A 22457-nucleotide genomic window follows, 5' to 3' on the forward strand; every position below is an offset into this window, starting at 1 on the left:
CAATTCTGGTTCGTTGCACAATACCAGATCCAGAATTGCCTTCTTCCTGGTAGGCTCCAGCACCAGCTGTTCTAAGAATCCATCTCTGAGACACTTCACAAAGTCTCTTTCTTGAGGTCCAATACCATCCTGATTCTCCCTGTCTACCTACAACAATCAATCACTCGCTCACTCACTTTCTTTCTGTCTTGAACTCTCCCACTCTCTCTCTCTCTCTCTCTCTTAGTGATCTGGCAAGCAACTCCTGCTTAGTGCGAGGTTACGTTTGAAGCAGCAACTAACATTGCATGGTGCTGTGTTTAGGTATGCAGTTAAGAATTCTATGATGATATCCTATCTGAGTGTCATGGCCCTCTGTGGTGGTTCATTTCCTCTCCGCTAACCCATCCACGCTTACCTCCAAGTTTGTTCTGTCAAAGCATGGAAGGAGATTTCCTTTCCTCTGGATGATGTCTTCTGTGGTTGTGGTTGAGTGCCACAGCGTGACAGGCCATTTTGAGCTTGAAGCATCTGAAATGATGTCAGTAGGTTTTAAATATGATACCTGTGACATGAATGGCATTTCTGACAGTTACAAATACTTCCATCCCTCGGAACACATGATTCCCGAAAGCCTGGCTGTATATTTAGTGGAAGTGAAGAATGGAAGATTGTAAGAGAAAGTTGCCCTCAGCCATTTGACACTACTAGTTTTATCTTCCCAGAATCAGTCAAAGGCAATTCTTGTTCCCAATGGTTTTCTTTTTGCCCTCCAAGCTGGATAACTTCTGATCTGAATTTCACTGTGATGGTTACCCTGGGCATTGTTTCCTCTAGCCAAAGCTCGCTGAATCAATTCCTCTCATACTTGATCTTTTCAATCTAAGTGTGAGTTCCCTCCGGCCTTTAACATGATATATAATAAAAACAGCATTTTCTCTCTTTCACGGTGTAGGACTGGCCTACGCTGTCTTTCTTTCTCTCAGAATTTTCCAGAATTTCATTACTGTGTGAATTTCGTGGATAACTTAGAGCACCTTATGAGCCAGCACTACATTGGCTGGTTGTGGACTCTGTCTCTGAAAGCTCATCTCCATGATAGTTTAAATCATAGTGAACTTGCATCCAATAAAAATGTTAATTGGCTGTCCTCTAGGACTCTCAACTTCATCTATCTTTGCTCATCAGGTGGTTCATCCACAACCACCTGATGAAGGAGCAGTGCTCCAAAAGCTAGTGCTTCCAAATAAACCTGTTCAACTATAAATTGGTGTTGTGTGATTTTTAACTTTGTACATTTCAGTCCAACACCGGCATCTCCAAATCATCATCAACTCTGAATTCAATAGATTGTTTAAAGGGAAACTGTGGTTATAGAAGCTGACATCCCTAACACCTCATCGAGAGTAATAGTTTACCTATAGTCATTGCAAATATTCTTGCCTTTATCTACAGGTATGAACATCTTGTACCTTACTTCTACTTACAAACCCATGTCTTCCTTTAGCCTTTGATAACCAAGTTGGGCAGAATTCAGAACAACTCATATACTCCCCTTCATTTCTGCATTTTATCCCAAGTTAAAGTTACAGTCCTGAAATAAAACACTTTGATAAACATCCTAATTCTAACAGTTGAGATTAACACATGATCATCTAGGAACCAGTTGTCGTTAAATTATTAATTAAACTTTATGTGACTCTGTATTACCAGTTGTACGACCGTATTTTGGCTGTTTCTTCACGAGAGGGTGAAACCATTGAATTAGATAAGCCTGTCATGGCAGAAGGAAATGTAGAAGTCTGGCTAAATGCTTTGCTCGTGGAATCTCAGAAATCGCTCCATTTGGTCATTCGTGCTGCATCTATGAGTATTCAGGACACTTCCTTCCAACTGGTTGAGTTTCTTAACTATTATCCAGCACAGGTATTTTTCTAATTGAAAGTCTGCAATCTATTCTCAATTTATTTATTCATTCCAAGCTCATTGAACCTTTGAAAAGATGATTTTGTTAGAATTTCCCCTTATTTTAGTCTCTTTAAAATTATCCTGAAAAACACAATTAGGGACGTTTATATATTGTGAGGATCCAGTGAATTTCGGTTATTATCGGTTTCTCTTTCACAATCATTTCATTAACATACAGTCTGAAATATTGTAAGATAAACTCTTAATATATAGTTGCTTTACAAACTTGTTTAATTTCAGACGCTAGCTATGCTGGATTTCCATCTGTGATGAACTAAAGGTTTTTTCTCAAACTAAAAATTACAGTCTAATGGGTCAGACTTAATGAAATTTGAAGTAAACTTACAAAAACATGGCAATTGTTTAGCTAGATTATAGAACTTTATACACATCTGTTCAACATTAAATAGTTTTCTGAAAAATGTACTCTATTTCAGATTATATCAAACTCCAATTTTCCTTTCACAGGTTGGATTGCTTGGAATTCAAATGATCTGGACAAGAGATTCAGAGGAAGCATTAACCAATGCCAAATATGACCGAAAAGTCATGCAAAAGACAAATCAATCTTTTTTAGACTTGCTGAACACTCTCATTGACATGACAACAAAAGACCTGAGTGCTATGGATCGTGTGAAATATGAGACTGTTATCACTATCCATGTGCACCAGCGAGACATCTTTGACGACCTGGTAAGAATTAAAGATGAGTAGCGTCCTTTTTTATTAAAACAGAATTATAAAATTGTTTTAGTGATGAAAGGTTCTGAAAAGAAAGTTTGAAACCTAATATATCCTTTGGTGAAATGCTGCCAATGATGAAGCAATAAAGTAACAATGATACCCACAATATTCTTATTTATATTGTTTTGTTTTAGGTAAAACAAAATATAATATTGAAAGATGTCTTCATTTGGTTAACAAAAAAAAAAGTGGACACAGCTGTTATGAAATTGATAGTAGAAAATTTGGAGATAAACTAATAGTTAGAACTCCTTGGCACAATTCTTAACATATAAAGTCAAAATTTGATGGAATGCAAGACATTCTTACCGCTGTATGTTTTTTACCACTGCTATGTCGGTTTAGTCCATCCTTAGGATTATTCAATAATTCCAATGTCCAATTTTTCACTATTGTGATAGATGTGGTTAAATATTGGAAGATGTTTTTTGAAAGATTGTTGTTTTCATTGTAGTACTTCCAAATTGCATACAGTTTTATCCTGTTACATCTGTGGGAATATTATACAAGTGGGAACAGATAAATCAGTCTCTCAAACCTGTTCTATTGTTCTGTCAGAATATAGATGATCTTTACCCTAATTTAATTTACCTGCCCTTCGCCTGCTCCCCAGGTGGTTTTACTTCGTAATAACCTAGTAGTCTCAGTCTTAAAAATATAAATTGAGCTAACATATACAGCCTTTCCGGCAAGCGAGTTTTAGATTTTGACAGTTATGAAAATATATTGTCAGACCAACACCATTACCTTCCATCCTCGAAGCAAATTCTATTCTCAAATCACTGATTCCATCTCTATCTAATGTGAAAATGCTGTTCACAAAATGTGCTGTGATAAATTGCCAAGGTTTATGCAACACCATTTGCCAAAAATATGATCACTACTGCAAAAGGGGCAAAGACAATTTGTGTCACTCTCTACTCTCCTGTTGCTGCAACTTCCATCCATGCCTTTACTCCCTCTAAATATGACATTTGAGCACATTCTGGCCAGCTTCCCATTTCCAAGCCACATTAAGTTGATGCCATCCAAAACCCTAACTCACACCAGTTCATTACTCACTGTTAGTTTTTTTTTGCTGAATTACATTGGCTTCAAGTTAAGCTGTAAAGACTCTTTAAAAGTCTATTTCTGTGTTTTTATAAACTGGGTATGGAAATAAGAAAGAACAGTGAAAAAAAATGTTTGAAACAGTGGCTGCAGGTTTGAAAGGAAATAACCCAAGGCAGGGCACTGTAAATAACTGTTTGAACAAGCAGTAATTAACGTTCAATTTGCAAGTAGTAATTAGCATCCAGATTATAGATGATCTGGAGCAGTGTATGTACTAATGCATCTCCTGTGCACAACAAGAAATTAATTGTTAGTTAGTTCCTCTTTTCAATGTATTGCAGATGTTTTGGAAGCTGGGTTGATATATTTGTGGCCTGGAAACTATGTGAAAACTTTGTCTTGCAGTGTCGCTTGCACATCAAAACTCATACAGATTTTGAATGGCTCAAGCAATGCAGATTTTACTTCAGTGAGGATTCAGATAAGATGTTAATCAAAATTACAGATGTTGGATTCACATATCAGAATGAATTCCTCGGTTGTACGGATAGATTGGTCATAACACCCCTGACTGACAGGTGAGGAAATTGAACAGCCTGATGCTGAAATATTTCTCATTTCGTTTTTTAAAAAATTAATTCATTCAGGAGATGTGTGTTGCTGGCAAGACCCTTGAGAAGGTGTTGATGAGATGTCTTCTTGAATTGCTGCCTTCCCAGAGTCATGTTGGGTAGACATTTTCACCTGTTGATAATGAAGAATGGTGACATATTTTCAAGTCAATTGACATGTGACTATCAGGTACACTTAAAGGTAGTTGTGTTCCTATGCTTCAATTGTCTTTTTCCTTCATATTTTTGGCAAATGGTGTTTCATTAACCTTGGCAATTTATCACAGCACATTTTGTGAATGGCACACCTTACAGGCATGGGTTTAGTGTGAATATTTGAAACAATGGGTGGAGTCCTGGTCAAGTGGTCTGCTTTCTCCTGAATGGTGTGGAACTTGTTGAGCAGTGTTGGAGCTACACTCGTCCAACTGAGTAGAGAACATTACACTGCATTCCAATTGTGCCTTGTCAAAAGTAGGAAAGACTTTAATGATTCAAGGAGAGTTACTCATGCATAAATCCCAATCTCCAATTACTATTGGATCCTCAGTAGTTTTGTGACTAATCCAGTAACTTTAGTGGTGATCTGGTCGGCATGGATAGGTTGGACCGAAGGGTCCGTTTCCATGCTGTACATCTCTATGACTTTATGACTCTATGGGGAATTCATTATTTTTTTGCAGGGAGGTTCTCAGGCTCTCTCTTGAGATGACTGGTGCATGGCTCTAATCTCGACTCTGGTACAAGGCATTACTTTGAGAGTTTGTTTTTCATTCATGGGATAGGCCCCAATTATTACCCATCTCTAAATGCCCTTGGGAAGGTGGTGCTGAACAATAACAGTGCTGTTAGGAAGGGAATTTTCAGCATTCTGATCCAGTGCAAGTGAATGCAGCCCCAAGTCAGATTGATGTGTGGTTTGGAGGAGAACTTGCATACAGTGTTGTTCCCACACATCATCCACCTTTGTCCTTCTAGATGGTAGAGGTCACAGTCTTAGAATGTGTTATTGAAGATGTCTTGGTGAGTTACCATATTTCATTACATAGATGATACATGCTGTTGCTACTGTGACCAGTGGTGGCAGAAGTGAATGTTCAAGGTAGTAGATGGGGTGCCAATCAAGTGAACTGTTCTGTCCTGGTAAGGTTGGAACTTCTTGAGTGATGTTGAAGCCAGCCAAGTGGACAGTATTCTATCAAACTCTTGACTCGTACCTGTGGGCAGATGTTGAAGAGAAAGTACTTTCCACAGAAAAGTGAGCCTCTAACCTGATCTTGAGCCATCGTATATATATGCTGATATGATTCAGTTTCTGGTTTTGATAATGGAGGATTTTGTGGGCAGTAATGCCGTTGAAGTTAAGCTGCATATGGATAAAGGCATTTTCACTATCTGAAGCATCACAGATGATGCTGAACACTCCAATCATCAGTGAACATCCCCAGTTCTGTCTTTATGATGGCCACAAGATCTTTGATGAAACAATTGAAGAGAGTTGAGTCTAGGGCATTTTCATGAAGAACTCTGGCAGTGATTTCCGAGGACTGAGATCCAAGATGATTGATGACCAAAAACTGCAACCATTTTCTTTGTGAAAAGTATACCTCTAAACAGTGGGAAGTTGTCCCTCTTGATTTCCATTGACTTCAATTTAACTGGGGTCCTTTGGTCATGTCATTTTAGTATCAAGGGCTGCCACTCTCATCTCACCTTTCAAATTCATTTGTTTTGTCCATGTCTGGATCGTGGCTATAATGAGGTTAAGAACCGAGTACATCCTAACTGAGGTCAATGTGCAGTTTTTCGGTGAATCAACACCACTTACTAACACTATCAATAACACAGTCTTTCAGTTTCCTGGTGTTTGAGCTGATTGAGCAGATATTGACTGGATTTGATACATGCTGTAGTTTACATCCAGCTCTCGCTGCTGGAGTTGTTGCTGCTGCTTCTCTAGTTCCTCATGAGCAGGCAAGCATAAGATTGAGAGCCGGGGATTAGATATCAAAGGTAAAAAACCTAAATCATAGCAATTGACCTCCAAACTACTGGAAATCATCTGTAAAGGGGAAAAGGATTCTCTCAGAAAAGGTCCCTGTGAGGCAAACTTCTTTCATAGACAGCTGCCTCTTTGTCTGATCTCAGTATTGAAAGAACTTTTCTTCGATGATGTGCTTTATCCTATCAACTGCCACTTTCATGTCACTTTATATTTCCAAGACACTGTCACACGCACACACTTTAGTGCCAGGAAACAGCAATTGTCAGGAGCCAAAATATGAAAATTGTGACAGTGGGTTCAAATTCAACGTGATTATGTTGGGTCAGGCTGTGGCTGCATTCATTATTGTATTTCATGTACATTTCATGAGTCCTCATCATGTTAGCATAGTTTTGAAATTGTTTCACCCTCAAGATAAATACAGTGATGGGGAGGAATCTTATGGAACCCATTTCACATTCATTTAAAGAAGGTGTCATCAGTTGGTTTTGTTTCGGTGAGTCTGAGGTCTTTGTTGAACTCTGTGGCCTAAAGGAAGGGATCTGAAGAAATAACAGCTCACATTGAGGCTTGGACTGACAAGCACAAATGAGATGGCATGGGGCTGGTGGGCGAGAGGTCAGTGTGGGGATAGGGATGGAAGGTAGCAAAGCCAAACAGTAGTTGTGTGGAGTCTGTGCGTGGAAATCTGCATTGGGAAAGGCCGAACATTTTGAGTGTGGTGAGGTGGCGGGTGCAGTCAGTGTAGATAAACAAAAGCCAAAAAGCCAGGAGTAGTACTGTTCACATGAATGTCGAGTGAGTCAAACTGAGGTTGCAGTTTGCGTCACTAACAGACCTACGTCACTGAAACAGACCTACGTCACCGTAACAGACTTAGGTCACTGTAACAGACTTACGTCACTGTAACAGACTTACGTCACTGTAACAGACCGACGTCACTGTAACAGACCGACGTCACTGTAACAGACGTACGTCACTGAAACAGACTTAAGTCACTGTAACAGACCGAGGTCACTGTAACAGACCGAGGTCACTGAAACAGACCTACGTCACTGAAACAGACCTACGTCACTGTAACAGACCTACGTCACTGTAACAGATCTACGTCATGTAACAGACCTACGTCACTGTAACAGACCTACGTCACTGTAACAGATCTACGTCACTGTAACAGACCTACCTCACTGAAACAGACCTACGTCACTGTAACAGACCTACGTCACTGAAACAGACCTACGACACCGTAACAGACCTTCGTCACTGAAACAGACCTACGTCACTGTAACAGACCTACGTCACTGAAACAGACCTACGACACCGTAACAGACCTTCGTCACTGAAACAGACCTACGTCACTGTAACAGATCTACGTCACTGTAACAGACCTACGTCACTGAAACAGACCTACGTCACAGTAACAGACCTACGTCACTGTAACAGACCAAAGCTACAGTAACAGACCTACGTCACTGTAACAGACCTTCGTCACTGTAACAGACCTTCGTCACTGTAACAGACCTACGTCACTGAAACAGACCTACGTCACAGTAACAGACCTATGTCACTGTAACAGACCTAGTCACTGTAACAGACCTACGTCACTGTAACAGACCTACGTCACTGTAACAGAACTACGTCACTGTAACCGAACTACGTCACTGTAACAGACCTACGTCATTGAAACAGACCTACGTCACTGTAACAGATCTACGTCACTGTAACAGACCTACGTCACGTCACTGTAACAGATCTACGTCACTGTAACAGACCTACGTCACTGTAACAGATCTACGTCACTGCAACAGACCTACGTCACTGTAACAGATCTACGTCACTGTAACAGACCTACGTCACTGTAACAGATCTACGTCACTGTAACAGAACTACGTCACTGTAACAGACCTACGTCACTGTAACAGATCTACGTCACTGTAACAGACCTACGTCACTGTAACAGATCTACGTCACTGTAACAGAACTACGTCACTGTAACAGACCTACGTCACTGTAACAGACCTACGTCACTGTAACAGACCTACGTCACTGAAACAGACCTACGTCACTGTAACAGATCTGCGTCACTGTAACAGACCTACGTCACTGTAACAGATCTACGTCACTGTAACAGACCTACGTCACTGTAACAGACCTACGTCACTGTAACAGACCTACATCCCTGAAACAGACCTACGTCACAGTAACAGATCTACGTCACTGTAACAGATCTTCGTCAGTGAAACAGACCTACGTCACTAACAGATCTACGTCACTGAAACAGACCTACGTCACAGTAACAGACCTACGTCACAGTAACAGACCTACGTCACAGTAACAGACCTACGTCACTGTAACAGACCTACGTCACTGAAACAGACCTACGTCACTGAAACAGATCTACGTCACTGTAACAGATCTACGTCACTGTAACAGATCTACGTCACTGTAACAGATCTACATCACCGTAACAGACCTACGTCACCGTAACAGACCTACGTCACTGAGACAGACCTCCTTCACTGTAACAGATCTACGTCACCGTAACAGACCTATGTCACCGTAACAGACCTATGTCACCGTAACAGACCTACGTCACTGAGACAGACCTACGTTACTGTAACAGACCTACGTCACTGAAACATACCTATGCCACTTAAACAGATTTACGCCCATGAAATGCTGTATAAAGAAAGTAAAGGATGCTCCGAGAGAACGTGAAATTTTCCATATTCAGAGTGAAACAGCTGTTCTTCATACTTTGGAGGTCATCAACCCAACATAGACATTGGTCTCTTTCTGTTGTCACTGCTGAGGAAGAGTACCTCTCACTATTTACTGAAAACCTGGAAGAGAATGTGCAGGCAGCTTCACTGGACCATGATATGATATGTTTGTATTGACATCTTGAATTATGTTTGTAAATGGCTTGGTCATGTTAGATATATCCCAGAGCAATATATATCAAAGAGCTCGGGAGGAAGGGGGAGATAGATTTGGTGTTGGCTGAAGGTTATAAAGGATTTGAAACACAATTCAGTCAGAACTAACGGGGCATGATGTAATTTCAGGCTATGAGAGGGAGCTGCTTTGCTTGTTTATGGCTTTTTATAGCCCATCTAAAACTTCTAAACTGTCAGGTGAGGTTCTGATCCTCCTATGAAAACCTATGCCTGTCATTGGCTGTGTTAGTTATCATAGAATATAAAACAGTACAGGCCCTTCTGCCCCCCCAATCCATGCTGACCATGAAACTATTTGAAGCTATTTAAAATTAATCCCATCCTCCTGCGCATTGTCCATATGCCTCTATTCCCTGCCTGTTCATGTGTCTGTCTAAATGCCTTTTAAACTTTGTTAATGTATCTCCTTCTACCACCTTCCCTGGTAGTAAGTTCAAGACAATGACCTTCCTCTGTTTAAAAACATGCCTTGCATATCTCCCTTAAATTTTCCCATCTTACCTTAAATCTATGCCCATAGTATTTGACATTTCCACCTGGGAAATAGAGTCCGACTAACCACCCTATCCATGCATCTCTCCGTTTTATATACTTCTATCAGGTCCCCCCCCCTCAGCCTCTGACACTCTCGTGAAAAAGGTGCTATTGTATCTAATCTCTTCTTTCTGCTAATATCCTCCAGTCAAGGCAACATCCAGATAAACCTCTTTTGCATCCTCTCGAAGGCCTCCACGTCTTTCCTATACTGTGAGGACCAGAACTACAAACAATACTCAATGTGGCCTAATGTCTAAAACACCTGCAACATGACTTGCCAATGTTTATACTCAGTGCTGATTAATGAAAGCAAACACATCCTTTGCCTTCTTTACAACTTTATTCACTTGTGTTGCCACTTTCAGGGAGCTATGGACTTGTACTCCAAGATTCCTCTGTAAATCAATGCTCCTAAGGGAGCTCCCATTAACTATATACTTTATTCTTGCGTTTAACCTCTCAAAATACATCACCTCTCCCTTGTCCAGATTAAATTCCATCTGCCATTTCTTTACCCAACTTTTCAATTGAACTACATCCTGCTGCATCCTTTGACAACCTTCTCCACTATCGACAATTTTACCAATTTTCATGTCATCTGCAAACTTACTAATCAGATCACCAATATTTTCATCTAAATTATTTATATATCATTTAGAAAAATTACAAAGAACAGAGATCCCAGTTCTGATCCTGTTTACAGACCTCCAGTCAGAAAAACACCCTCCACCACTACCCTCTGTATTCTATGACCAAGCCAATTTTGTATCCAATTTACCATGAATCCCATGTGATCTAAGTGTTTGAACCAGCCTACCATTTGGGACTGTGTCAAATGCTTATGGAAGTCCATGTAGATAATGTCCACTTCCCTACCGTCATCAGTAGACAAGCAGGAGGCTAGAAGAACACAGCAAGCTAGGCAGCATAAAGAGATGGAGAAGTGAACATTTCGGGTATAACCATCATCAGTGGCATGAATCAAGTGACACAATAGTGAAATGATTGCCAATCTCTGGTTCCATTGTCAGGAATTGTGCACCACTTTTAAAAACTGTAACTTTTAATTTTTCTGTACTTTTGATTGTGAACTGAAACGGAAAACTGTTTGTGTTTTATAAACCAAGAATTGCGGAAAGATTACTTCATTTTTAAAACAATCAATCTACCTGACATTTATTGTAAGTGTATTTACGGTGCTGTTCATTCAAGCACTGAGGGGAGTCTAGTTGTAGATGAGCTGGAGCCAAGGAGTGTGTATGAATGGAGATCTGCCAGGCAACAAGTAGCTGTTAGTTCTGTGGAATGGGGACCCATTGTCAATGACAAAGGCCTTCTGCCTGTCAGTGACGAAGTGATTGGCTTCCAGGTAGCTGAACAGCTCGAGGGTATGAATGTTGAGGCAGAAGCAATGGACCTTTAAAAAGGGATGAATTGAATTTTCCACTTCAGTAATAAAACACCTTAAACCTGAAGAAAGTCATGCCTATTTCCCAGATTACTTGTTGTAACCTATTGCTTTTAACCAATAAGAGGCGGTATAGGTGTAAACCAGTCACCCTGTACCTCCTGCATGCAAGTGGAAGTATTTAGAGAAGGAAAATTGAGGAGCAGCAAGTCCTGACCAGCATAAAGGATCAACTCTCCAAACCCTGACCATTGAAATGCCTTTCCAGTCTTTCCTTCTACCCATCACACACCTGCCTTTTGTGTTTGTATGTATAATCTATCTATATGTGTGTATAGGGGAAATTTTATAAGGGAGTCAGAGATTTAACTGATAGATTTACATGTCAATAGTTCATTATTGTTCACCTGTAGCTATTTATCCAGAATAAATATAATTCTTGAACAGCAAGTAAATGGGCTCATGATGTTTTGTGAACCACATGCAATCACTTGTTGAGGGAATACAATCACTTTGAGTATGCCTTGTATAATTTCATGAGCTGTGGGCTGGATCCCACAACTTTCTGACTCAGAAGAATTTGGCAAGTCACTCATTTGATAGTATTCTTGTCTCTGATTCATAGATTGAACACTTAGCATTCAGCAAGATGTTTATTTGTCGAAACAGTTTATGACCACATGTATTATTCTGGTTATTTCAGATGTTACATTACTCTAGCTCAGGCACTTGGAATGAATATGGGAGGAGCTCCTGCTGGGCCCGCAGGGACAGGCAAGACGGAAACTACCAAAGATATGGGCAGGTGCCTTGGGAAGTATGTGGTGGTCTTCAACTGCTCAGATCAAATGGACTTCAGGGGACTTGGGAGAATTTTTAAAGGTGACTGTTCAACTCAGAGAATTGTTTCCATGCTCTGCTAAACTGATTTTGCTTAGATTTGTCTACTAGAATTTAAGGCAGCAATAGAAAATGCCACTATTTGGAATGCAACTATTTTTCTGTTAGCTTTTTCAAAAATTATTACACATTTCTCTCCTTATTGAGTTCTTTGCCTCCCTGCGTCATGCACTATGCAAGGTGAAGAATGCTGGTGAATAACTTATCAGCCTTGGCTCATTCTTTACTCATATTGCCCACTAGATGGCCACTAACAAGCAACTAACTTATTTTGTGATCAACAAAAGCTTGTGATCCTTCTGTGATCAATGAAACCTTGTTTTGTTTGTATTGATCAAAGTATTGATCTTTTAATAGAAGTTAAATGATTAACATTGTACACCAAAAACGGGCATGCACTTTTTTTATGCCCATGTGACAGTCACTAAGTATATCACTTTTGAGTATTGTATTTTTAGAACTAAATTGCACAATATTTATTTTGTAAATGTGGCAAAGTTGAATGTTTTTGAGCATTGCCTGCACAAAACTCAATCTGTCATATGTACATTTTTTTAGCAACTCAACCTAGCTACTTTTTTTTATGCGTAAGCCCATATTTTTCTTTACACTTAGGGATTAATTTGGTTTTGTTTTGTGAAGGTTTCAATAATAAAGATAATGAATGCAGATGCAGTAAGGAGTGAAAAACATTAGGATAGCAGGAAAGTGGAGTTGAGGACAAAAATGATCAAATAGCAGAATAGTGGCCTGCGACTGCTCCGAATTCATATTTTAACTGACATTTTATTCAGGTTCATTTTCTGATATGTTAAAATGTGCGATCTGCTTGCATTTTAGCACAAAGTTTTGTAGCTAATTGCAAATGGTCAAATACACATTCTAACAATCTTTGCAAAATAAGTTGAAAACATTCAGTTTTTGATACGTTAATTCTGTGTAGAAGAAGATACAAAATAATTAGTGCTAATACACGTGTAGTTCATATATTTTCATGGAGCCTGCAGCTTGCCTTTAGGAAACTGCAGCAATTTTGTTATGTCTATTATAATTAATTTGTAAATTTATCTTCATGAATTAAGAGATGTAATGTTTGCTGCATGTCCACTTTGATAATTAGTCATAGGTAGCTTTTAATATGAAAGGAAGTGGATATCCTCAGTGTTTTTACACTGTCTGTCAGCTTTGTTCAACAACTGTTATAAGATGTAATCATTTATTATTTACCTTTAATAGGCCTAGCACAATCTGGATCCTGGGGTTGCTTTGATGAATTCAATCGTATTGATCTACCAGTTCTCTCAGTTGCTGCTCAGCAGATTGCTGTAGTACTGACATGCAAAAAGGAACGTAAAAAGAATTTTATCTTCACAGATGGAGATTCTGTAGAAATGAATGCTGAATTTGGAATTTTCCTCACTATGGTAAATCCAGTTAATTAAAAATGTAAAAGGAAGAAAACTGTGCTAATGCAATTTATGAAAAGATAACTTGCTCATTTTAATATCTGACGCAATTAGCTAGAGTACCACTTCACATATGATGTTCATGATATTGTATGGGGCTAACTTGGCCTTGTACAGACTTCCAAGAACACTTGCAGCATTTAAGAATAAGATTGACTAAGTCATTTTTCAATGTGGTTGCATAAGAATATAAGATATAGGAGCAGAGTTAGGTCATTCATCCGTTGAATATGCGCCACCATTCGATCATGGTGCCTTGTCCCTAATCTTTGATGTCTTTCCTATTCATGAATATAAAGACACTTCGTGACTTGGTCTTTACAGCTGTCTGTGGCAGTGAGTTTAACAAATTCACCACCCTCTGACTGAAGAAATTCTCTTCATCTCAGGGTTCCAAAGGCAATTCACTTCTCTCTGAGGCAGTACCTTCTGGTCCTAGTCTCTCTGACTAGTGGAAACATCTTCTCCACTCTATCTAGACCTCTCAGTATTCTGTAAATTTCATTCAGATCTATCCTCATCCTTCTAATCTCTATTGAGTACAGATCCAGAGTCCTCAGTTGCTCTTCATAAGATAAGCTTTTCATTTCTGGGATCATTCCTGTAAACTTCCTCTGGATCTCCTGCAACCTTCCTTAGGTACAGAGCCTAAAACTACTCAACATAGTTCAAATGTAGTCTGACCAGAGCCTTACGCAGCCTCAGCAGTACATCCTTGCTCTTGTATTTTAGTCCTCTTGAAATGAATGCTAACATTGCATTTGCCTTCCTGACTGTCAAATGAACCTGCATATTAACCTAATGATAGCTGCAAAAGTCAATTTTGTCTCCAATTTTTAACCAGTGATGGCAAAATGGAATTTGATGGATTCACGGGTACAGGAACCAGTATGTAAAGAGTGTATTGCTTTAGTATATGTGAAGATGGAGACTGTAAGAGCCAACAGGGCATTGCTGTTCTCAACTGATGGTAGAATGAAGTTTACCACTGAAACAAAAACGGTATGGCTGAAGGTGGCAGAGGAGGTCAGCATTGCACACCTGGATTTCTTACCATGATTGATGTAATTACATAAATAGGGTTGGCGATGTAAATAAAATGACTTGGATAAGGACACTGTGTGTAAGCTTTCTCGGCTGATGAGATACGGATGGGAGGAGGCTGAAAAATGGCTGTGAAAGGGTATTGATAGATTAAGTGAGTGGAAAAAATATGGCAGATATAAATAATGCGGAGGGGTTGATGTTATCCACTTTGGAAAATAAAATAGGAAACATTTTTAAATGTTATGCAAGTGGGACGCATTGACATTCAAAGGGATCCAGGTGTCCTTGTAAGTGAATGACAATGAAAACATGCATACACAGCAAGCAGTTGAGAAAACCTATTATGTTAGCCTTTAGTACAAATAACTTGAATTAGAAAAATCAAGAAGTCTTAGTGCAATTGTATTGATCCTAAGTGAGACCACGCTGGAGTACTTTTCAGACTCTTTACCTAAAAAATCCCACCAACTTGTTTTTAAGAAACACCTTTCATGTCCCAAGGGCTCTGCAAGAACACTATAAAACAAGATTTGAAAGTGAACAGCATACGAATGCATTAGTGTGGAAAAGCTGGGTTGTAAGAAACTTCAAAAAGAAGGAAAGAGAGGCAGAAAGGTAAAGAGATTGAGTGAAATAATTACAAAATTTAGAGAATAGACAGCTGATGACATAGCTACAAATGGCAGAACAGTTATACCTGACAATCTCCAACAGGGGGTTGCAAATACCTTGGAGGTTTATCTGTAGGCAACAGATATCCATGGATTGAAGGGAGCAGTTTGAGCTGGATTCTCCCCTTTAAATATTCAATGGGCTTCATATTTTTCTGCTGTCAATCATCAAATTGATATGTTGCCTGGTTTTTGCAGTTTAGTCATAATGATACTCAGTAGAAAGTCTCTCCTAGGTGAATTATCAGATTTTTAATAAATACTCTTAAGCCTGTGTCTCTAAATTGATAGAACCCTGGGTATGCTGGACGTCAAGAGCTACCTGAGAATCTGAAAATCAACTTCCGGTCTGTTGCTATGATGGTACCGGATCGTCAGATCATCATTCGTGTTAAGCTTGCCAGTTGTGGATTTATTGACAACATAACACTGGCCAGGAAGTTTTTCACCCTGTACAAATTGTGTGAGGAACAGCTCTCTAAACAGGTTTGTGCATTGCAATTCTAACATGCTCAATGTTGATGTGTGGGTCAGGTGAATTGGACATGCTAAATCGCCCATAGCGTTAGGTGCATTTGTCGGAGGGAAATGGGTCTGGATGAGTTACTCTTCGGAGGGTCGGTGTGGACTGGTTGGGCCTAAGGGCCTGTTTCCACACTGTAGGGAATCTAATCTAATCTAATTGTTCATTACCGCTTTAATCAAATAAAAGGGTTATATTACAGTTTATTGCATTGTACTATGAGTATGCATATATCGTATTCTAATTCATTGGTCATTTTTTTCTCTCTATGTTGGAGGAGTATCTTCTATTGTACATTTGTGACCTGCTTTTAGCATTCCAACTGTGCTTTTGAAAATGTAATTGTTTAACGGATGATGGCATCTCTGGCTGGGCAAGCATTCATTGTCTGTCCTGATTGCTCAGAGGGCAGTTAAGAGTTTACCACATTTCTGTGGGCCTGGAGTCATATGAAGGACAGACCAGGAGGAAGTGAGGACTGCAGATGCTGGAGATCAGAATCGAGAGTTTGGTGCTGGAAAAGCACAGCAGGTCAGGCAGCATCCGAGAAGCAGGAAAATTGATGTTTCGGCCATAAGCTTTTCATCAGGAATAATCAGGAATTCCTGATGAAGGGTTTATGCCCAAAATGTCGATTCTCCTGCTCCTCAAATGCTGCCAGATCTGCTGTGCTTTTCCAGCACCACACTCTCAATGCAGGACAGACCAGGTAAGGATAGCACATTTCCTCCATTAAAGGACATTTGTGAAATGGATAGCTTTTTGCAACAATCGACAATGATGACATAGTTACCATTATCAAACCATTTATTCCAAATCATTGCAGAATATAAATTGCACCATCTTTTCACCATGGTGGGATTCAAATCCATGTCCTCAGAGCATTAGCACGGGCACTGGATTACTAGACTAGTGGCATTTCCACTGCATGCAGCAATTTCCAATGTGTGGGCATACAAGCAGGGGCTATACCTCCTTTACCATCTACTTGGTGGTTCACTGCTAACCTCTGGCCTGTCCATCCAGGTCCCTTTCCTCCACTGTCAGGGCTCTGTCAGCCTTAACCCAAAGATGTCACCACTACTCCCCAACACCTACTTGGATGCAGTTACAATGATGGCCAGTGCACTTGGTGCACTGATCGGACCAAAGAGCTGCCAGCTATTTGATTGATTAGCTCTGCCTGCTGGTAGGACTTCCTCCCCTGATGAGGGCACAGATGGCCCAGCTGGGGCTCACTAACAGTCCAGAGACTGTTAAATTGCTGCTGGGCAAACTGGAGAAGATGGGGAGGGGGAAGCCTGGCTTCCCCCAGCATTTCTGCCACAAGGGTTTGAATCCTGGGGGCAACATAAAATTCCACCCATACTTTCTACTCAATAAAATCCTTTTGTTGTTTGACATACTTCTTTTGATTCACTCTTGCATTTTGTGTTTTGTGGAAAAAAGAGCACCAATCAGTTAAATCCTGTCTACCTTTTAAAAATGCGCCAAATATTCCTGATTCTTATAGAAGAAAAGAAAACTGGTACTTTGAAAACTTTATTTGGGAGGATGGCGGGCAGAACCACCTCCACCCCCCCAAACCCTACCAACAAAATATAGTAAGGCGACAGTCGAGACCCTAACTTTTATATTTATTTCAAGGCAAGTTTAAGGTGTTGTGTTCCAGATGCCATTCAATTGGTCCACCACTAGACTTGAAGCAAACTGCACTTTAGTTTTACAGCACATTGAAAATACAAACCAAAGGATGAATTGACATAATGTTAACTCTATTGAAATACTTAACAAGATAATAATATGGTTTAACCACTAATCATCAACTGTTCCAATGAAGGGAGCATTCCATAAACACACCCTTGGCAAGGCAATTTCACAAAACAGTTTTATTTTCACGTGCTGATTTCTCACTCTAACAGCGGAGAGACAGAGCCAGCCAGGAGAAAACTTCTCACTAACTGAAAGCAAAACTAAAAATCCTCCTGGGTCCATATGAGCACTGACTCTGCCCACTCATGTTTCTTTTGTCTAATTTTTAAACAAATTTAAAACTATTTACTATTTACCATGGAGCAGACATCTCGAAAACAGGGTGGCAACATCTCTCTGCAAGAGGAACAGGACAGAACACATCTCTTAAAGAGCATGGTCTCATCACAGAATGGAGGAGGAGGAGGTTACGAGGGCTAAATGTTCCTCGGTCCTGTGCCTATTTATTTAATCACCTTCACCCAGCAGGGAATGGCATCTGAATGAACTGCAGATTAAGGAATTATTAATACAGCATTATAGTTCTGATTCAGACTTATCTTCCATATGTGTGCAGCTCCCCTTTGAGTTCAATGCAGGTGAATTTACCCATAAATACAAACACTAAGTAAAAGATTTCACCATGTATCCTGACTAGGTGCATTATGATTTTGGCCTACGAAATATCCTGTCAGTCCTGCGGACACTCGGAGCTGCAAAACGAGCCAATCCCAATGATTCTGAATCGACCATTGTTATGCGTGTACTTCGTGATATGAACCTCTCCAAGCTGGTAAGTCATATTGTCCGTCTGTTTGGCACATCACAAAAAACCAACACAATCCAGAACTGACCTTCACTGTGTTTGTGTTTTTCAGAATTTAATTGATTTCTGAAAATGTCAGACAAAAGCATTGTAAAATGTGGAAAAATATTGACATTTTCTTACATTTAAATATGTGAACCTAAATATCTTCAAATTTGTTCATCCATAAAAATAAAAGGTATCATTGTGGTGCAAAAATGATGCTTTGTGATCAGTGTTTTGTGATCAGTGTTTTGTGATCAGTGTTTTGTGATCAGTGTTTTGTGATCAGTATTTTTACAGTTCATCAGGAACAAGAAGCAAAGCTGACAGTAACTAAATAGATTGAGTTTTGAAGAAGGATCATTGGCTTAAAACATTAACTTTGTTTCTCTCCCCAAAGATGTTGTGTGACCTGCTGAGTTTTTCCAGAATCTTTTGTTCTCTTCCCAGATTTCCAGCATTTGCAATATTTTGCTTTTGAAATAATGAATTTACTCTTTCTTCTTCCCAGAAGTATTTTTGAAAGTATTTCTATGTTGAGTAGTGAGTTGAAAACATTACGATATAAAATTCAAACTAAAATTTGAACCGTTAAAGACTTCATAATGTTGTTCAAATGTGATTACGATGTCAAAATATTCCATTTTTCCTAGATTGATGAAGATGAACCACTTTTCCTGAGTCTAATTGAAGATCTTTTCCCTGGAATTCACCTGGACAAAGCAGGGTATCCACAGCTGGAAACTGCCATAGACAAACAAGTAAATGAGATATAAACTTCACTATTTGGTCAATGTCACATATGAAATATAATTTTAACAGTTTTGATCAAACCATGGTAACTATAAATTGGCAAAACGGTGATCTAATTCCACCATTCTTACAAATGCAAAATTGCATAAGCTAACTAGAGAATGAGAATGAACAGAATCTGTTATTATTATGTTATTTATCATTATTATATTTGGTATAATTGTTGACTTAATAGATCCTGAAACTTGCTCAGCCAGTCTAGATCATGGCTGCTTATCTATCTCAATGCTGTATTCCCACGTTAACCTCATATCCTTTGCTATCATTATGAACTAATCTAATATCGAAGATTCCTCAGCCTTCTGGGAGATTCACCATCTTCTAAGTGAAGGTCTTCCTCCTCATTTAAATCCTAAATGGCTTGTCTTTTATTGTGAAACTGTGTCCCCTGATTCTAGACCACAATCAGGAAAAATGTCCTTTTTGCAAATACTCTGTCGATCCATTTAAGATTTCTGAATGTTTCTGTGAGGTCACCTCTCATTTATCTAAATTCCAAACATTACAGGACCAGTCCGCATAACGGTTTCTTCATTACACAGACGCTTCATTACTGGATTCAGTCAGGTGAACTTCCATTGCACTCTCTCAATTGTCGTAAAACCATAAGATGTAGGAGCTGAAGAAGGCTCTTCAAGGCTGCTCTGCCATTCCATGAGATCATGACTGATCGAATAATCCTGAACTCCACTTTTCTGCCTTTTTTTTCAACAATGCTCAATTCTCTTACTGATGAAAAATCTACCTCAGTCTTGAATATAAAAAAAATGGCCCAATCTCTACAGCCCTCTGTGACAAAAAACTTCCACAGATTCGCAAGTCTCTGGGAAAAGAAATTCAGCCTCATTTTTGATTTAAGTAGAAGAACCCTTCCCCTGAGACTGTGCACTCTGGGGAAATTCAGCAAAGGGTTACTCGACCCAAAAAGTTAACTCTGCTTTCTCTCCGCTGATGCTGCCAGACCTGCTGAGTTTTTCCAGCAACTTTTGTTTTTGTTGTTGCCGATGTCAGGGGAAACAACCACTCTGCATTTATCCTGTCAAGCCACGGAGAAATCTTATATGTTTCGATGAGGGTATCTCTCATTCCTCTAAACTGAAGAATGACCACAGGCCCAACTGATTCAACTTCTCCTCATAAGAAATCCCTCCATGTCAATGATCAGCTGAGTGAATGTTCTCTGAACTACCTACAATGCTAGTAAAGTTTTCCTTAGATAAAGGATCCAAAAAGGTTTAGAGTAGTCCAGATGTGGTCTGACTAGAGCCTTGTACAGTTTTAGCAAGAGTTCCCTTTGTTTTACTCCATTCCTTTTTAAATAAAAGCCAACATTCTATTTGCCTTTCCATTACCTGCTATCCTGCTTGTTACCTCCTCAAGAATCCTAATACATTTGTCAGGCAAGATTTCCCCTCAATGAAGCTATGCTGACTCTTAATCTATTTATCGTTATAAATGTGTGTATATTAAAATGCTCTGCTAGTACATCCACTTTCCCAATGACAGATGTTAACTGGTCTCCAGTTACCTCTTTTCCTTCCCGTTTTGAGTAGAAGTGTTGCATTGGCAGTGTTTCAATCATCATGCACTTTTCCAGAATCTAAGAATTATTAGAATGCATCCACTATCTCTGCAACTGCTTCCTTTAAAATCCTGGGATGCATCCCATCAGGTCTCCACATGTATTAACCTTAAGCCCCATTAGTTTCCCAGTACCTTTTCTTATTTACTTCCTCCCCCTACCTCACAACCCCCTCTTTTGACTCTTGGTTACATAGGACATTCAACTGTTCAACACAAGAACAGGCACTTCGGCTCAAACATAATGCCTTGTGCCAAACATAATGCCAAATAAAACGAATCCCTTCTGCCTGCCCTTGGTCTATATCCCTCCCGTCCTTGCATATTCATATGCTTATCTAAAAGTCCCTTAAATGCCCTTATGGTATCTGCCTCAACCACAACCCCTGGGAGGGTATTCCAGACCCATGCCACTCTCTCTGTAAAAAAACTTGCCCCTCATATCTCCTTTGAACTTTCCCTCTCTCACCTTAAATGCATGCGCCCTAGTAATAGATATTTCAACTTTGAGAAAAAGATTCTGACCACCAACCCTATTTATGCATCCCATAATTTTATATACTTCTATCAAGTCTCCCCTCAGCCTCCGCTGCTCCGAGGAAAACAACCCGAGTTTTTCTAGCCTCTCCTTATAGCTCGTACCCTCTGATCCAGCCAACGTCCTGCTAAACCTCTTCTGCACCTTCTCCAAATCCTCCACAACCTTCCTGTAATGTGGTGACCAGAATTGACCACAATACTAAAAATCACACAACACCAGGTTATAGTCCAACAGGTTTAATTGGAAGCACACTAGCTTTCAGAGCGACGCTCCTTCATCAGGTGATTGTGGAGGGCTCGATCGTAACACAGAATTTATAGCAAAAATTTACAGTGTGATGTAACTGAAATTATACATTGAAAAATTGATTGTCTGTTAAGCCTTTCATCTGTTAGAATACAGTGATAGTTTCACTTCTTTCATGTGTAAATCACAAAACCTTCTTTTAAAGTTGCATTCTCGGGTTAGCTGTTAACAATGGTGATAGCTAGACAATATATTGAAGGTGTTTGCCCCCTGTGTTCTCTGTTTATGCCATGATGATTAGATTGATTCGAATCTAAGAAGTGAGATATCAGAGTTCTACATGAATGCATGCAGTTTTTGTGCAAAGTACAATGTAACTCTGCAAGTATAAATTCACCCCACAAAATATATGTGTGCATGTGGGTCTTTGTCTGTCTGTGTGTGTGTCTGGATGGGGGTTGTGAGTGAGAATGTGTGTGTGTGTGTAGTGAGTGCAGAGTGTCTTAAGTCTGTGAGGGGGTTCATGTGTTTTTTCAATGTATAATTTCAGTTACATCACACTGCAAATTTTTGCTATAAATTCTGTGTTACGATCGAGCCCTCCACAATCACCTGATGAAGGAGCGTCGCTCCGAAAGCTAGTGTGCTTCCAATTAAACCTGTTGGACTATAACCTGGTGGTGTGTGATTTTTAACTTTGTACACCCCAGTCCAACACCGGCATCTCCGAATCATGACCACAATACTGTAAGTGTGGCCTAACCAAAGTCTTATAAAGCTGTAATGTGACATCCTGACTCTTGTACTCAGTTCCTTGACCAATAAAGGCTAGCATGCCATACAC

The 22457-nt window shown here is 39.6% G+C and overlaps 1 protein-coding gene across 1 annotated transcript in view; it reads left to right on the top strand.

Moving 5' to 3' along the window:
• dnah5 (dynein, axonemal, heavy chain 5) overlaps positions 1-22457 on the top strand; it is a 337850-nt gene that overhangs the window by 148974 nt on the left and 166419 nt on the right. The window contains exons 33-40 of the mRNA XM_043689617.1: positions 1693-1905; positions 2416-2640; positions 4150-4322; positions 11969-12147; positions 13402-13589; positions 15641-15835; positions 18283-18417; positions 19086-19193. Of these exons, the coding sequence (XP_043545552.1) occupies positions 1693-1905; positions 2416-2640; positions 4150-4322; positions 11969-12147; positions 13402-13589; positions 15641-15835; positions 18283-18417; positions 19086-19193 (1416 nt within the window). The remainder of the gene's footprint in view (positions 1-1692; positions 1906-2415; positions 2641-4149; positions 4323-11968; positions 12148-13401; positions 13590-15640; positions 15836-18282; positions 18418-19085; positions 19194-22457) is intronic.

Source organism: Chiloscyllium plagiosum, chromosome 5 (assembly GCF_004010195.1).
Source record: "Chiloscyllium plagiosum isolate BGI_BamShark_2017 chromosome 5, ASM401019v2, whole genome shotgun sequence".
Lineage (NCBI taxonomy): Eukaryota > Metazoa > Chordata > Chondrichthyes > Orectolobiformes > Hemiscylliidae > Chiloscyllium > Chiloscyllium plagiosum.